The sequence below is a fragment of the Streptopelia decaocto genome, assembly GCF_964273445.1.
Source record: "Streptopelia decaocto genome assembly, chromosome: 2".
NCBI classification, from domain to species: domain Eukaryota; kingdom Metazoa; phylum Chordata; class Aves; order Columbiformes; family Columbidae; genus Streptopelia; species Streptopelia decaocto.
Window position 1 is genome coordinate 149,661,497 of NC_138655.1, and position 17,565 is coordinate 149,679,061.

The 17,565-nt window shown below is 38.3% G+C and overlaps 1 protein-coding gene across 1 annotated transcript in view; it reads left to right on the forward strand.

Annotated features, from left to right (window-relative positions):
* CCNY (cyclin Y) overlaps positions 1-17,343 on the forward strand; it is a 125,229-nt gene extending 107,886 nt beyond the window's left edge. Inside the window, exons 8-10 of the mRNA XM_082047146.1 lie at positions 3,455-3,621; positions 8,089-8,251; positions 14,360-17,343. Of these exons, the coding sequence (XP_081903272.1) occupies positions 3,455-3,621; positions 8,089-8,251; positions 14,360-14,476 (447 nt within the window). The 3' untranslated portion in view covers positions 14,477-17,343. The remainder of the gene's footprint in view (positions 1-3,454; positions 3,622-8,088; positions 8,252-14,359) is intronic.
* Positions 17,344-17,565: the final 222 nt, after the last annotated feature.

The window sequence follows — 17,565 nt, forward strand, 5'->3', positions numbered from 1 at the left end:
TTTGATTCAAAAAGTGTTATAGGAAAATGTCATTGTTTTCTTCAGTGTTAGAGTGGCAGGCAGGGGCAAATCAGAGCTAAAGGGGAAATGGTGTGTTCAGCAGTCTGGCATCTGGCCTCTTGAAAAATTCAGTTTTCATTTTATCATATCTTGCTACCTACACATTTCTTGGTTTTTAAGAAAAAAATCGGAAAAATCTACAGTTTATCTCTGAGGTCTCATGTTGTAAATATTGTGACTTAATAGCTGAGTGTAACTTTGTTTTCACAGAGATTTTAGAATGTTTATTATGCCTGTCTTTTTCTGCCTGGTGACGTAGATTGAGTTCAACAAAGTGTCTGAAACAAGGTGAAGGTTAATTCCTCATTAACACAAGAAAAATAGAGAACCCTTTGGGGAGGGGGAAAGCCAAAGCCCTTTTACTGAGCCTTTCTTGTTTTCCTTTGACCAGTCTGTAATATTCAACATACTGTAACTATTCAGATTTTTTGAGTATTCTGTAATTTTGAAAATTCATTGAAATTATTTTGGCATTAGTGTTATCTATGAGATGTTGCTTTTCCAGATAAGATCTCTATGCATTTACCATTTTGTATGTACTCTCCTTTTATAAGTTAGTTGTTGTTACTTGTTTAAAGTTAGTCCAGTATTTATTTGAAGGTACAGATATCCCCAAAACTTGGGATAAATATTTTCTAAATGTTTTGTGGATTTCAGTATTCATCTATAAATCAGTCATAATACCTCTTAAAAATGTTTTAAATTGGTAAGTAAAAAACTTCAAAATTATTTTAAAACATAAATATCTTAAAGGAATATTTTCAGTTTTCTTAGTGGCCATCTATTTCTTTTGCTAGAGCAGAAGTAAATTTCCTTCAGCATCTGTAAAAGAATATCTGTACATATTTAAAATTCAAGACAAAATGTTGGTCATTCAGAGTCCCAAGCAGTGTTCTGTCTTTATAAAATATGCAACCTTTCAAGCAGGTATGATATTCTGCATGTATGTTGTACTTTGATCAAAGTATCTCATAAAATCTCCTGCTAGTTTCTGTCAGTCAGTGAAGGCTCTTGTAACTACCAATGCACATCACCGCCTAATAGCTTTTTGTCTCAATGCAGTGAAGAAGATAAAAGATTTGTAACAAGATACAAATAATAGGTAAATGCAAACCTGTATTTTTATAGAGTAGCATATCAGGACTAACTGTTGGTTTTAGTAAATGTGTCCATGTTGTCATGTTGAAGCACTTTTCAGTTTCAACTTCTGCTCTGTTATGCACAGCAAGTGGTTCCACGGGTGAGAAACCAAACCACAGAACACGTTCACTGCCTGGTGCCAGTGAAGGCAGTAACAAAAGTTTCCATCCGAATCAGAGCAGAATTTACTAAATAAATGACTGCATCTCAGTTTCCTTGAATCACTGGCAGACGTAAAACTTGTTTGAAACAACCTCGGAGTGAACTGGGAAGTTGCTCTTGGGAGGGGTAGTCTGTTGAGGAGAGAAAATTGTGTACTTTCAAAACATGAATTAATTGTCATATGACTTTATTAGTGACCGTTACAGCCACTGTAACTTGAGTTTTACTTTCCTTCAGTAAGAGTGAAGACCTTTCTGGTGGCCACTTCAAACAAAAGTTGTCTAATATTGTGTGGTTTGTATTTTTTCCCATGATTTTCTCGCTCAGTAGGCCGTTTATACTGTGAGATGGTTCATTTTGTGGACTGTGTACATGTATTCAGAGGTTTCATATTTCTTTCATAAAATACATTTTCTTCTGCGAAACTTTAGATTATACAACAGCTGTCTCCTGGTTTTGATGATCTTGTTGCCAAGCTCTAATTACGTGTGCGTGTCACAGTTGTGAAAATTAATGGACAAAACTATACGAAGGATGTAATAGGCCTTGATGTTATTGTGCATCCATAAAAATACATGGGATTCAAAAGATATTAATTATTATTTTATTATTAATTGAATAATATTTTCTACTAATACTAGACCTTTCAAGAAGCACAGATCACCACAGGAGCTCTGTGTGCTTGTATGAGTGCAAATCCTTATAGAAAGCACTGATGAGCTGTTCTGGCTTTTAAAGTTCCCCCCTAAGGTCACCCTTTCTCCATCCCCTCAAGTCCTTACCAGCGTTGAATTTTTGATGTACTAGCTGTTCTTCGGGTATTCGTTTGATTTTTTTTTTATGTATTAGCTATTCTTTGGGTATTTTTTCATAGATACTAGCTATTGTTTGGGTATTCTTTGATTAGGTGACAATAAGCATTAACTTAATCAATCTGCAGGAGATTTATTGTGTCTGCTTAACTAATACATAAACTGTTTAAATGTTTTGGATTGCAGAAGTATTCAGTTTTGTTTATCTCACAAGTAAATATTCGTAATTGTGATTTCCCTTTCCCTAACAGGGAGTAGGTAGCCACACAGATCACCCACCACTGGTATTTCTTAAAATGCGTTTTGTTTATCAGTCTGTTATTATTGATGTAATTGAGTTGCTGTTACCGATAGCAGGTAACTGTTCATACAGCGTGTTTACTTACTTGGTCCTGTGGATCCCTCATGCATTCCCGCATGGTGGCTGGAGCATCAGTTGGAGGGGCCAACCTAGCTCTGTGTTTGGAAACAGGGGGTCATACTGCACTCCCCACCCCAGCAGCTCCTTGGTAGGTGTTCAGAAAGTCCCTCCAGGGTCCCTTGTTTCATCAGATGTGCTCATATAACCCTGTAGTCTTGGCAAGTTGTAGCCACCACCCTCTGGGCTGAGTTCTGGGCTGTGCTGGTGGCCTTGGGCAGGTTGGGCCAGACTCTGGTGTCCTGAGCTTACCAGTTCTTGTAGATCCTCCACCATTACGAATTAATTACCTTCTTAGAATGTACTTTCCTGTCTGTTCAACCTGCTGTTTCTCTGGTAACTGTTCCTCTGTCCATGCTATAGGTGTCTATAGAACCTCTTCACACAGGCTCGCCAGAGGGGCCCTGTGTGACGTGATGCCATATCTGATAAATTACCCATAAATTACAGCTATAGTTGTCTGTATGATAGCTAGTAACTCTTATTGATAGCATACCCTTGCTTTCCTCATTAGTAATTAGCATTTCATTTGTTTACATTATTAATTTAATTATTTAAGCTATCATTTGAATTCGTTCCAACATGTGGCTATATTAGCAACAATTACAAACAGAAAAATTAGAAGTTTGTTTCTGTTAATATGATCAGAAGGCAAAGGCCAACTAAAATATGAATTTATTACATCCAGTCTTGAGCTTGGCATAAATGTGTATATTTAAATCTACAGCTTTTATAAAAGAATCTTCTTGAGAGCAGATTATGGTTTTGAAATTTCTGGAATGAGTTTATGAGAACAATTTTCTTTTTCATTTCTACTTAACAGCAAAATAGATTAAGTCTTGATTTTAATGTGCTTCCACAGGTATACCTTGAAAGACTTTTAACTTACGCAGAGATAGATATTTGTCCAGCAAACTGGAAGCGAATTGTACTGGGTGCAATTCTGCTGGCATCCAAAGTTTGGGATGACCAGGCAGTGTGGAACGTGGATTACTGCCAGATCCTGAAAGATATCACGGTCGAAGACATGTGAGTGCAGTATGTTTATCTTTGTCTATGAATGCCAAGATCTGTGTATATGAGGGGGATGGGAAATTCTCTCATAAATTACATAAAGTTTGTGTTTCTGCATTGTATCTAAACATGGTGGATGCTAATAGATGGCATGAGGTCTACTTGACAGTTGCTTACATAGAAGACATAAATTATTTTTTTCTGGTTGGAGTATGTTGTGCCGCTGGATGATCATGCATGGTGGTGAAAACAGACCTGCAGAATATTTAAATGTATGACTTGACAAACAACTCCCACATCCAATGAGCCTGCATGTATTCACTTCAGCAACATTGACTGTCATGCTAGTTCTCTGTGCAGACAGTAAACCAACATGTAAGGCAGGAAAAAATAATGTTGTGACCCTAATGACCCTAAGATGATCATCCACTTATTTATTGCTATTATTCAAAATAAGTGTTTTGAGGCTTTTTTTCTTTTCCTCCCTTTGTATTCTGCTGAGTTCATTTAAAAGATGTTAAAAATCTTAAGACTTTTACTTGCAAAGAGAAATTTCCGTTTTTCATCTTTTTTTATCTGATGGTATTCATAAGAAGTGCATATTGTAACAGGGTAGAGAGTTGTGATATCTGGCTGGACGTTCCTGAGTCATGTTAAAACCAAAGTCCAACAGTAATAAACTGTAGTAAGAATAACCACAATTAAGATCTTAATGTTTACAAATACTAAAATGAATGCTCATTTCACTAAATAGTTGAGTGTTGTTGTTTTTTGTTTGGTTGATTAGCAGATATTACGTGTATTGGCTGAAGTGCCCAGGGTTTTCATCATCTGTGTGTCCAGGGCTGGGTCACATCCCACGCACACTTTCCACGGTGCCCTCGCCAGAGCTGCTGTGTGTGGGAGAGCTGTGCTGGAAGGGCCACAGCTGGGATTGGTGCTGGGATGGGGCCAGAGGGGCCGGGTGCCTCATAGAATCACAGAACACCAGGTTGGAAGCGACCGCAAGGGTCATCTGGTCCAACCTTGGCAAAAGCCCAGTCTGGACAAGATGGCCCAGCACGTTGTCCAGCCCCTGTGGCTCATGCATTCAGAGAGTCACCTTTTCAGTCTACTGGTGCACCCCATTTTTATAAGAACTAATAACTATCAAATTATTAGAAAGATGTTTTAGTACAGTATCTGTGTGTTTCAGAGCTCTTCTAAGCCAAGCTCAGTGTCTGTAATGAGAAGTATATAGACTTGTCTCTGCTTTAACTCACTTAAATCAGGATGGCAGCCACTGACAAGAGTTTGCAGTGCATAAGCACTCTGGGAGGAGGGAAAAAGGAAGGAGGGAAGTAGATGAGAAGAAATGTTTACAAAGACAGAATGTTTTTTGAATCTCAGTTTGCAGTCTCAAAGCAGTGAAAGGCCAAGCGTTTTTGCTAAAGCAGCCCTAATTTAGTTTCTTAATAGCTCACCATTTGTCAGATTTATAGCTGGTCTAAAAATGATCTGTAAGGGAAAGGTCGAGTGTTAGGAGTCAGCTGATGGCTTTAAATTAGGCATGGTCATACACTACTAGATAAGACTTATAAATTGTGAGTAGCTGTCATTGCTCAAGTATTAGGAAAGTTATCTCTAAATCTGTATCAACAAGCAATTTGTCATAAGGTGTTTTTTCCTGAGTCAAAGTGAAAAACACAAAGCTTGCGTGGCTGTGGTACGCCGAACTTACTTTCATTAGTTTGGGGAAAAACTCTCATTTCAAAATAGAGATGGGAAATACCACATAATGCCATTTCAGTATCTGTTTTAAAACATATAAGCTACTTTAAGGACTTCTTTTCCAATGTAACTCAGACAGAACGAGATTTCCAAAATAAAAGTGGGGCTAAGAGGGGCAAGAAGCTGAAGTCAGTCCCTTCACATTTCTTTGTCCAATATTATTCCATGCAGAACAATTTGATAACGCTTCCTTGACTGTTCTGAGTGTTTCTTGAGTGATTTTTGCGAAGCTGCTTCTCCCTTGATCTTATGCTTTCGGGTGTTCGGTGGCAGTAAGGGCCTGCCTCCCTTCTTCAAGGCAAATCTGAGGGCTTTTAAAGTGTTTCTGAAGCTGGGACACGAGCTGGAGTGCTCAACAGCTTGAAGCACATGACAGTGTTAATCAGGAATGGTTATAAATACGAGTTTTGAAATTGCTGATTCTCAGGGCTTTTTGGTTTTTGGGGTTTTTTTTTGAAGGCAGGCGATGAGGCAAACTGTGATAGTGTGAATGGAAACAAAAAGAAAAGAGGTTATTGTTTTTGACAAACACATGTGACGGTGCTGCTGTTAGCAGTTGCACTTGAGCTATGTAACACCATCGCTCACGTGGCAGGCCTGTGCTCCCATGTAACCGGCCTGCTTTCTGCTCTGCGGATTCCTGAGCCAAGCTCTGAGGCCTTGTCCTCAAAGTTCGTAGCTTCTTAACCTGTTCAGAGTTCTCAGAAACTCCAGAAGCCTTTGGGGAGCCCTCTGCTCTCTGTGTGGTTCTTGGTAATCTGGCTCATGGGCTTTGTGTTTGGAGCTTCTTGTCAATCCTCCAGCGAAGATTTTGATGCTTGTTGACCTGATGTTTATATTCCTGTTGCCTGTTTTTCCGGTATTTTTTTCCTCCTATCCCTAGTGTGATGGATTTTTTTTCTTATTTTTCAGGTAGTTAGGACAGTACAGTATTATGATTTTTAAGTGCCTAGCTCTGTGCAAGACAGGGCCTTTCATTGTTTATATTAATAAAGCAGAAAAGCTCTAGATCAAAATCTTCAACTGCTGTGAACCATTCACCTTGAGTTTCTGTGTGAATCTGAGGGGTGGCCACAGGAAAGCAGATGCTAAAGCAGCCTAATGTAGATGTATGGGGGAAGGAGGGTATCGTGGTTAGTTAAATTATGTTAGTTCAAGTAAGAAACAGCTGTATTTTTTTTGTTCTTTCTCAGCTGTAGTTAGTCTGCTGATCTAACCTTCAAATCTGAGATCTAGAGGATAGTAAGAATCTGAGGCAGTACTCTTCAAAAGAGGTACAGACAATGTCTTTTGCATTAAAATAGGCTTTATATGATCCTTTAACATAGATCTTTAGGCTTAGCTTGCAGAAAGTAAAATGGTGGCAGGATAAAAGGACATTTGGAAATAATCTACTTTGTTTATCGATAGACATCTTAAAATATAATTTTTTTAATTTTTATTGTTTAAAAGATAGAATCTTCCACAGTATGAATTCATTCCAAGGAGTCCATATCTGTCTTTTGGATAGTCTTTTAATGTTAACTAATGTTTGTAATTATGTAAACAGAGAATTTTGGCAGAGAGAGAGTGAAGGTAAGGAAAGACACTGATTATGATGTTAGTGATGTAAGAGTAGAGTGACAAGAAGAAAAATCATTCAGGGTTGAAAAACTACTGTACCAGTAGCACTGCTTATCCTCAGATCCTTCCTTGTCTGTTGCCAACTGCCTGCACATCCTTTGCACACTTACACTGCACTCAAAAAGTAGCTTAAATGCAATGTCATAGTCAATACCTGCTGGTAACACAGCTGTGTGGTCCATATAGTCTTCAGTAAACATGCAGCTTTTACCACCCATTTATTTTTTTATTTCTCATGTCTTGAAATCACTGTTTTGAATCTATCATGTGTCCCTGCATAAGTATTATGTAGGATGTCTGGTTACCATGCAATTTATGAAAATTTTCAGTCCTTAACTTCGTTGGTTTGCATATTTCTTAACATACTTTTTAATGTACTAGTATAGGTAACCAAAGTTTTCACAAGGTGGGAGCTCACATAGAACCTCTGCTCCTATCAGCTATTTTGACAGTGTCATTTGTTTTAGGTACTGAAAAACAAATGATCACCACTGTGAATTTTGATTGCACGTCCTATGGAAAAATTGCTTCATTCTGTTTATAAAGAAAGATAAGACAATATGCTGAAAAATTCAGGTTTCCCATGACTAGTTTTAAATGATTGATTATGAAAGGCTGAAGAGAGTAAATAAGTTCTCCAGTAATTTAGGTGTTAAGAGTAGTTTGCAGCATTTATGAAAGATGTGTGACAAATTTAGGGCACGTTTGCATTTTGCATTTGCATAGCTGTGTGTGCAGATCCACCTAGTGGAGGTACAGCAGAAACTACAAGAAAATTGTTTTCCTGCTAGCTTTTCTTTCTCGCATTGTATTAGATGAACTTATAAAGGTGCCCTTCCGCTAGCAGAAGTTTGTGTCATGGTTTGATGGACATTGCAGTAGCAGCTGCAAGGGGCAGAGTCTTTCATATTCCTCGCCGGTATACGTACACCGATAGCACTTGGTAGACTAGGTCAAACCTTAGGCTAGGATAATTGCATCTGGCAAGAATAAGAAATGAACTTGGTTTATACCATTTGCAATTTAAAGTAAATTACATTCAGAATGCGGAGTCTGAAATATGTGTTCACGTTTGTCTTCTTTCTACAGGAACGAGCTGGAACGCCAGTTTCTTGAGCTGTTGCAGTTCAATATTAATGTTCCCTCCAGTGTTTATGCCAAGTATTATTTTGATTTGCGTTCCCTGGCAGAGGCGAATAACTTGAGTTTTCCTTTGGAGCCCCTCAGCAGGGACAGGGCATATAAACTTGAGGTAAGACACTTTCTTTTTAGGTTGCTCAGAATTTAATATATGTGGGGATTTGGAATTTTTATGTTGTTTCTCCCTTCTCTTCCCAAATATTCCCATCTGAAGTTAGAACATAAATATCATGTGCCCTGATTTCCATAACTACTTTGTGGTTTGGGTATTCATGGACGTGAAGACAGCTTTTTGGCCCAATTTTCTTCATACCGTGTCTTGCTTTCCATTTCTTTTTCAGTTCCAGTTGTCTGAATTGGCCTTGTTTTTGTGTTTTCATTTGGTTTCTTAAAACTCATTATCCACCTGAAGGACAGAATATTAACAAATATTGCTGAAAATAACTATTCCACGTGCTTGTTATTTGCTATTGCTCTACTTCACGTGGATCCAAGTCTGTTATCTTCCGTCATGTTTTTCTCAGTAATGGGAAAACAGAAATGAGCACACGTCTTCAGTGAATAAATCATGAATGCTTATGAGACCTGAATATACCATGTGCAGAAAACACAATATTGGGTGCTCTGGACCTGCAAAATGCAGGGCACTATCACACACACACAGGAGGAATCTAAAATAACCTTGACAATTGTGGGCACTTTGCAAGTCTGGAATCTGTTTTTCCCGAGCTTTCATATATGACTTTTTGAAATAAGGGCATTATTGCATGAGTGCATACACATTTTGTTTCTAATTTTGAAATTTGTCATTAGATGTTAACTGCTTTTAACATTGCATGTCTTTGATTGTATAACAGCTTGCACCAGAGGTGAGCTTTGCATTTTCTGAAACTCGTAGTGCTTCTGTAAAACAGGCGGGCAGCACTATACAAGTTTTTGTGGGGAGAAATGGTGTGTGGGAAGATTAATTGGCTTGTTTGTGACTGTAATGGGAACAGAAAATGTTTGAGAAAGAATCCAAGCAGATTTCACTGAAGTTGTATTTCTCATTCTTTCTAGATATTCTTTCTAAATTTCACAGGTAGCTCTAATAAGAATGTATCTTAATTCTGTGTATGGAGTGTGATGTAAATTTGCGTCAGATTTTGTTTCTGTTGAAGACAATTTCTAAAAATGAAAATTCATTTGGATTGTAATCTTAAAAGAGATAGTTTACTAAGTTACTTAGATAATGGGTCTTGTTAATAAGTTATTTTACATAAACTAAAATTGAGCGAATTAGTTTTTAAAGATAATTTAGTACACAGTTTTTGCCCACACTGTTAGTCTGTGTTGCACACAATGTACAATAGCAGGTTACAAATGAAGGTAACGGCGATAGCTCCTAAAACCTTAGAAGAAAACAGGATATGACTGTGAATACCCAGAGAATACTGGTGGTTCTTCTTTACTAACTAAAGAGAAGGCATATTTTAAAATAATGGAATATATTTTTTTTTATAAATCCATTTTAATAAAATCTTGCCCGTGTTGGGGATGCTTTGTGCTGCAGATGTCTGCAGGGAACAGGAGCTGCCGTGGAACCAACCTGGTCCACCAGCTCCTTGCCCCAGTTCTGTAGCCAGAATGAAGGGGACATGATGGGAGCTGCCTCGTTCCCTGGCAGTTCTTGGTTGTCATTAGCGTGCCCTTGAAACTGGTTGACAGCATAATTTATAGCCTAGTTCCTTGAGCACACTTAAGCATTTCGCTTGCCAAGAGTTATCAAAATGCATTTGCAACACTTTTCTAGGTCTCTTGTGTGCTGTTCAGCCCAGAGCTCTCTGTTTTTAAAACAGTTGCCGGGCTTGTCAAGTGGAGGAGATGTAGTACCACATAGGCTGTGATAGTTTTGATCCTGAGAGAAAAGCTGCAGTCTGTGATGAAGGATAACAGACTCGTAGTGAGTGTAAATGTGCAGTGGAAGGATTTGCCTTGTCTGGTAAATGGAAGGGACCTTGCTCAGTCCTAAGATTTTAAACAACTTATTTACTGACATTTGAAACCACGAAAACTCTTGCATAGAGAAATGGCTATATTATAAAACATTTTTGCTACTTTTATGTTTTCAAGCTATTTTATGAATGTGAAGCAGGAACATTAGATACAGCGTGGCAGAATCTGCATCGCTATGTCTGCAGATATCATGAGGTTGCCATACCTGTGGTAAAACAAACAAACAAAAACCCAACACCAAGAAGACCAAAGACAAGGCTAGTAAATACCATTCCTCATCAAATGGAAATGCTGGACAAGATGCATCAGCTTTGAGGTGTTGTAAGAGGTTGTAGGACTTGTTAAAAAGATATAACTTTCTGGAGCATCTCTAGTGGATGTTTTTCCATATATAATGTTCCCACAAATGACACCTAAGAAGAGCCTTTGTCCTTTAAATTGCTAAATGAAAGTAATTTTTTCTTACTTTACAGCAGCCTGTGGCCTAAAAGTGTACTGAATTTGTTGTATCAGTCTACCTAGTAGCCAGAAACCATTTTCATGACCCCTCTTTCTTTTTTTTTCCCCATTGTATGGAATAATGCAAATTAAAAATGGCAAATAACCTTTCATTAGATCATCCAGTTTGTCCACCTGCCAATGCTGTTTTTTCAAACCAGCATATGTTGTAGTGTGTTTTCTCCTTCCTTTTAATTGTGTCAAATGTTAAGGCTTCCTTTGCTTCTCCTGAGAAACTATTTTCTAATATGGGAGATTATTCTGCTGAGAAGGTTGTTAGATATCCAACCTTAATCCACTATTTTACAATTTCCTACTCTTGCACCTCGTTATTCTTCCGTGTACTGAGCTGAATATGAGTCAGATTCTGCTCTTTGGGGTAAGTCCTCAAAACATGCCTACCCTGTTTCTGCTGTGATCTCAGCACTGTGCTTGTTTCAAGGCTAGATTTTGTAAGAGCATTCGTTAGTGCACTCCCAGTTTAACTGACTGTATGTTGTCTGAGCTTTTCATTATTAGGACAGTGCTTGAGCACATGGTTCAAACCCTTTGAACTATGTGCTGTATTTTCTTGACCCTAAAGAGGTGCAGTCCCATAGATCAGACAAAGAAGAGGAGAAAAGGATATAAGTAACAAGCAGTGTCTTTATATCTCTCCAGCCTCCTGCTGTCGCAGTGATTGATTGTGATCCTTCATGCTTTCTGTGTTCAGAACCCTCTTAGCCAAGAAGTGAAGACAGAGCTAAACTCCTCTGCCCTGTTGTCAGGAGTAATCCGACTGCTCTTCTTTTCATTCTCTATAAATTAAGGATAACCCCCATCACAGAATCATAGAATCATTTTTGTCAGAAGAGAAGCTCAAGATCACCAAGCCTGACTGTTAACCTAGCGCTGGCACTAAACAGTGTGCCCAAGAACCTCATCTGCGTGTCTTATAAACACCTCCAGGAACGGTGACTCAAGCACTTCCCTGGGCAGTTTTCCTAATATCCTATCTGAACCTCCCCTGGCACAAACTGAGGTCATTTCCTCTTGTCCTGTCACTTGCTACTTGGGAGCAGAGACCAACCACCTCCATGCTACAACCTCCTTTCAGGTAGTTGTAGACAGTGATAAGGTCTCCCCTCAGCCTCCTTTTCTCCAGGCTGAACAGCCCCAGTTCCCTGAGCTGCTCCTTTATCACACTTGTGCTCCAGACCCTTCCCCGGCTTCGTTGCCCTTCACTGAACTCTCTCCAGCACCTCGATGTCTTTTCTGTAGTAAGGGACCCAAAACTGAACACAGGATTCAAGGTGTGGCCTCACCAGCGCCCAGTACAGGGGGACGATCACTGCCCTGGTCCTGCAGGCCACACTAGTGCTGACAGAAGCCACACACTGTTTCTGATACCAGATTCCTTTGCCTTATTGTAGAATGGAAATAGCAGGTTTGAAATTTATGTGGTGCTCAGGGAAGGTGCTGTGCACACACAGTACTTGAGGTGGTTCAAAACTTAAGTGGCAACAAGCAGCAACTATAAGTGTACGTACACCAGTGATCATCACTGATCGGCCTATACACACTTGCATTATCCCAGAGGTGTGACCCTGTTAACACTTAAGTGTTTTCCATCATCACAACCTCTCTAGTTGTTCTAGTGATTTTTTTTTTTTCTTCCATTTTCCATATGTATAACCCTTCCAGACTTAGTGCTGTCTGTCCCTGCGAAGCTCTCTGTCCATTTTCTGGGGTGTTGCAGCACTGACAGTTGCCAGCCTTGTGCATTCCCAGCAGTGAAGCCGTGCTCAGACTGCTGCCGTCCTGCCCTCCACAAACTTGTGCATGCAGCCAAAATTCATGTTACTACTACTACGGCCTTTCTCTCCTCTCTCTCCTTTCTCCTGACCTGCACCCTTCACCACTGGCAAAGTCTCATCTACAGTCATATAACTCAGCAGAGGAACTGACTTCTAGTTCTGTATGCATATATATATAATGGAAGAACATACATGTGTGCATTTTTCCAGCTGATGACAGATATTACAATCATGTTCAACATCCATGTGATTGAATAGTGTTGCTGTTTTTAAGAATGTTTTGATTTCATATGAGAAATGGTACCTTGCAACTGTCAAAAAATTGTTTCTTTTTCTAGCAATAAAAGAAACAGAAATATCAGATGACATGTTTGTAAGTTATTTGGATTTATTTTAACTGAAGGACAATAATAAATATTTATAATTTTCTGCTTTTGTCTTGTTTCCCCATATGTGAGGCTAAAATTGACTCACTAACTTGTCAAACAGGCTCCAAATGTTAATTTTGCAAATTATTTGTAAATGAAGAGGCATCTGTAGACAGAGGACTGCTTCAAACAGCAGTCCATGTGTTCCTTATCTATATGATTAATCACCGGAGACTAGAGGTGCCAAATAAGAAATGCCACTCCCAAGCAAAATTTTTTGTCTGACCAACTGCCAGAACAGAAATTTTCCTGTGAAACAGGCAATTTTGAACTCTATACGTTCTCTGGCTGTTCGGTGCCTAAGGTAGCAGCCTGATTTTGGAAGCTGAAAGACGCTGAGCTTCACCTCACTGTACCTGTTGGCCAAGCCGTGCCTTGGCACGTTATTCCGTGATTGAACGCTTTTCATCTATCGGATTTTAAATCTGATTGAATTTCATAAACTTTCTCAGTTCATTGACTTCCTGGTTAAACTAAATAAAATGTTATTAAGCAGTTTTAAGTGAGTTAAGTTATGGTCTGCAAAGCAACAGGAATATTTGTGTTATTTTATTCTGTTGTGTTCTTCATCTGCACCAAGGAAGTAAACTTGGTTCAAGAATGGTCTCAACAAAAGGAAATTTAGTTTTCATATATAAAGTAGCAATTGGTTTGCTGGTGGTGGTGATGGTGGGGTTTTGTGTGTGTGTTTTTGTTGTTTTTTATTTTAATTTAGCCACGTTTTGTGGCTTCCTTGACCAAAGCATTATTGAACTTGCTCTCAGAAGCCCAAGTTGTTTGCTTCTGTCATACCTGCCTCTGGTCTTTGCAGGGCTGATGAAATTAAAGGGCTCTTCATCACTTACTGCAACTTTCTGTGCTCTGAGAGTACACATCAAGAAAGAGAAAGAGAAGGATGGTCAATGGAGTCAGGCTGTTCATTTGTAATGTCTTGTTTTATAATCAAACACTTGTACTGGTTTTGTTTGTACAGTACTTCTTATTAAAAAACATCCTATCTTAAGACACCACTTAAAAGCATTCCTCGGTAAATAAAAATACTGGTTTAGTTCATCTTATTCTATAATCTGACCTTGAGGGCTCCTTGCATTGAGCTGTCTCTGCAGTTCTGTGGGTCTAACACCAGAGTTAACATCCCTACTGATGCCAACCGTGGCCTGTCCCAACCATATGAGCTCTACTAGACGTGTTATTTTAGGGCACAATAAATTCATGCATGTGAGGTCCATAACAAAGATTTGGCTTAAACTTGGCTAAGAACAGTAGAAGAACCATAAAACATTAACTCCAGTGTAGTATAGTAGGAGTTGACATTTGAATGATCTTTGTCTCTCTCTTCAGAAGGTTTTTTTACATTTCTATGTGAGAAGCTCTTCACATGTTTTGCTTAGTGAAGTGACTTTTTGTAATTCTACCTCTATGTAGAAATTAATGTTTAATTCCATTTTACCTGTACAGCTGTGGCCAATGCAACTGAGGTTGTTTCATTCTTTTGTCTTACAGGCCATTTCCCGCTTGTGTGAAGATAAATATAAGGACTTCAGGAAAGCTGCAAAGAAACGGTCAGTCAGTGCTGACAATCTGACTGTGGTTAGATGGTCCCCTGCTATTATCTCCTAACAGAGGAGACTGGAATATTCCTATGGACGTACTGTTTCATCCATCCATTTTTTGGGGGGTGGGCTGGGGGTGGGGGTGATTTAAAAAACAAACAAACAAAAAAGACTTTTGATTTTTTTTTAATTTTTAAATCTGTCGAGCTGCCTTTACAGTGCCTCCCCATTGTGTAGCACACGAGTAAATACCCAGTGGAAGGAGAAGTGGAGAAATCAGTGTTCGGGAGAGAAGATGGGCAACAATTTTTTCTCACTTTCACTAACAGCTTTACCCTTTTTATGAGGAAAGAGCCAATCAGGTGCTTGGAAGAAGAAACAGAAAAATAAAGTAGAGGCAGAAAAATATTTAAGAACTGTGCTGTTTTCTAATATGCCGTACTCATGAAGAGAAATGGCAGCATGAAAACAATCCGTGTAGTCAGATGACTGTGCACGAGAGGAATGAAGTTGGGAAGGTTCCATCTTAAAGGTTTCTCTTAATATCCTTTTTATTTTTTTGTTGTTTTTTTGCATTCCTCATTGCTGCTTCCCAGGATAAATTTGTCCCTTTGCACAGCAGCAAATACAAAGTCTGTATTTACAGTAGCACAAGCCCCTGAATAAATAGTGTTGGGTTTTTTCACTGCACTTTTCTCTGTAAGCTGTCTTATTAGCATTATTCTTCATGATTATTATGCATATGTTATATTTCTTGTATGCCTTTTATTGTATTTCAAAAGAGAGAACTTGACCATAGTGCTGAACCAAAAGTGTGTACAGGGATCAGAAGATCTTCGTAATTTCATGATGTGTTTTATTTATAGTATACTTGGGTGTGTGTGCCTTCCTGAGTTCTTGGAATCATTTATTTTTCCTTAATATAAAGATACAGTTATTAAAGTATTTAGATGATGATGATAAGACTTGGGCCAAATCTCTGAAATTTGCAACAGATCTTGTGATCCTTTTTGCAGATTTTCATAGCATTAGAAGTTTAGCAGAATTCATTTTCCTTTTTTTTTATGGCCTGACTAGTTCATTCCTTCACCTCCAGCTCCATTGTTGCAAGCAATATTCTCAATTTTTGTATGTTTACTTTAAATCAAAGTGAGTCTGTTTGTATAAAATAAAAAATAATATAAAAAAAATGTTCCAGTGAGAAGGCCTGTAGAAGAGCAGAGTGGGAATCTTAACAAGGTATTTGTCACAAGTAGATTCAATTTCAAAGCTAAAATAAAAACCCTCATGTTTTTCAGCATAGGTGCTTATAGAAATTAGAAGTAACGGAACTGTGAACATCATTTTCAACTCTGATTATCAAGCTCTTCTGTTGTTGTTACTGGTTCCCTCTTACTGTGGCTGTCGCCCCCTTGGAATTTGTAAGAACCTTTTATAGAAAATAACTTGTCGGTATAAGCATATTTGCTTTATAATGCCCCAGGGTGATTTTTTTCCCCCATTTTTTTTGCACAGTTTAGAAAGATATGGCTGAAAACTCTTAGTTCCCTGAAATCCTTTCTTTGCGACTATCGCTGAAATGAATGGCAACAGACATCCCTGATTTATGCACTACTGTGGTAAACCATAAAGATTCCATATTTGTTTTATTAAGCCCTATGGGCTTGTAGCGAACCTTGGGGCCCCGAGCTCAGCGCAGGACTGGTCGGACGCCTGTGGGCGCTGGCGGGATTGACGTGGTAACACCAAACAGTTTTCACTTGCCGATGTGATTTGTGTAGTTTGAGCCATGAAGCTTTTGTCCATAAATTCTCCTGAGGTCCTTTGGGCCTTTAAAAGAATCTAATTCTCATCACTTCTTGTTGTGCCAATGCGTCAGAACTGTGAGTCTCCACCTCCATTTTTCCCTTGAACATGGAATGTAAGGAAAGAGTTTATAAGAATACAAATGCAGATGACAGCATTTGAAACCTCTTTACAGATAGTATCAAAAAGAACATTTTCAGAGCATTTGAGATTCATCTTTATAAGCATAAATTTAGGCTTTAAAATATGTAAAATATTTTGATTTATCAACACTTTGCTAAACTATTTTCCATTTAACTTGATATCAGGAATATTGGTTTTATCCATTTCTGGGTGATAGAGATATGAACTTTGGATTATGTAAAGATCTCAATGCATCTACTATAATTTTTGTGAAGTTTATTAAACTACTTTAAAGATTGTATAGTCTATTTATTGTATGTATGTACATACAGTCTGATACTTTAAAAAGTGGATTCCGTAAAACCTGGCTCAGTCTTGTTTAGACTATTGAATATCGTTTTAGCCTTGTGCACTGGACTCTACCTCTGTATAGGAGAATTTTCCATATTCCTAACTAGTACTGATTCTGTGATTAACTTGGTTATGTTTCTTGCACTAAGAATTAAAAACAAAATCTGCTGTAAGTGTGGATTTTTTCTTCAGTTTAAGTTTTGCCGTATGAATCCTCAGCGTTTAGATGGATGTTTCTTTCCCTCATGGTTATAGGATAATTCTTTGCTTTTTCTTCTGTTTTGTTCCAGGGCTGCCAAAAAATACTGTACTTGTCAGTAAATCTCAATGAGTGTCTTTTGTTCACAAGACATTCTATACCATGTAATTAAAAATGAATTATTATTTAGGATTATGTTGTGTTTAGTTTAGTTTTTTAAGCATTACTGTATGGAAAATGCCATTGCAAGGTTAGAGAATCACCCGGGCTGTGAGAAGGGAGGAAAACCAAATAGTGTTTTAATTAACAGCACAAATACATTGTGTTTTTCATTTCAGAACCTGAAACTAAATTAGTTGTAAATGTTTTCTGGATTAAGGTTTTCATTATTACTTTGGTCACCGGCTCAGAAACAAAAAGGTGTAGGAGATGTAATAAACCTGTCCCTTCAAGCATCACTGTCTTAATGGATTATTTTTGTATGTTGAGCCAGTGGGCCATTCGTTTGGTCATTTATACCTTGATAATTGGATCAATATTTGGAAAAGGCGTCTTGTAAGGGTTTTTTATTCATGCAGCCCAAAGATGTTTCCATCTGCAGACTTGTTGGTATTTCATTTTGTGTTTCTATTTATTTCTTTGTAAGTGGTACATGTCATTCTGACAGACACCGTCCT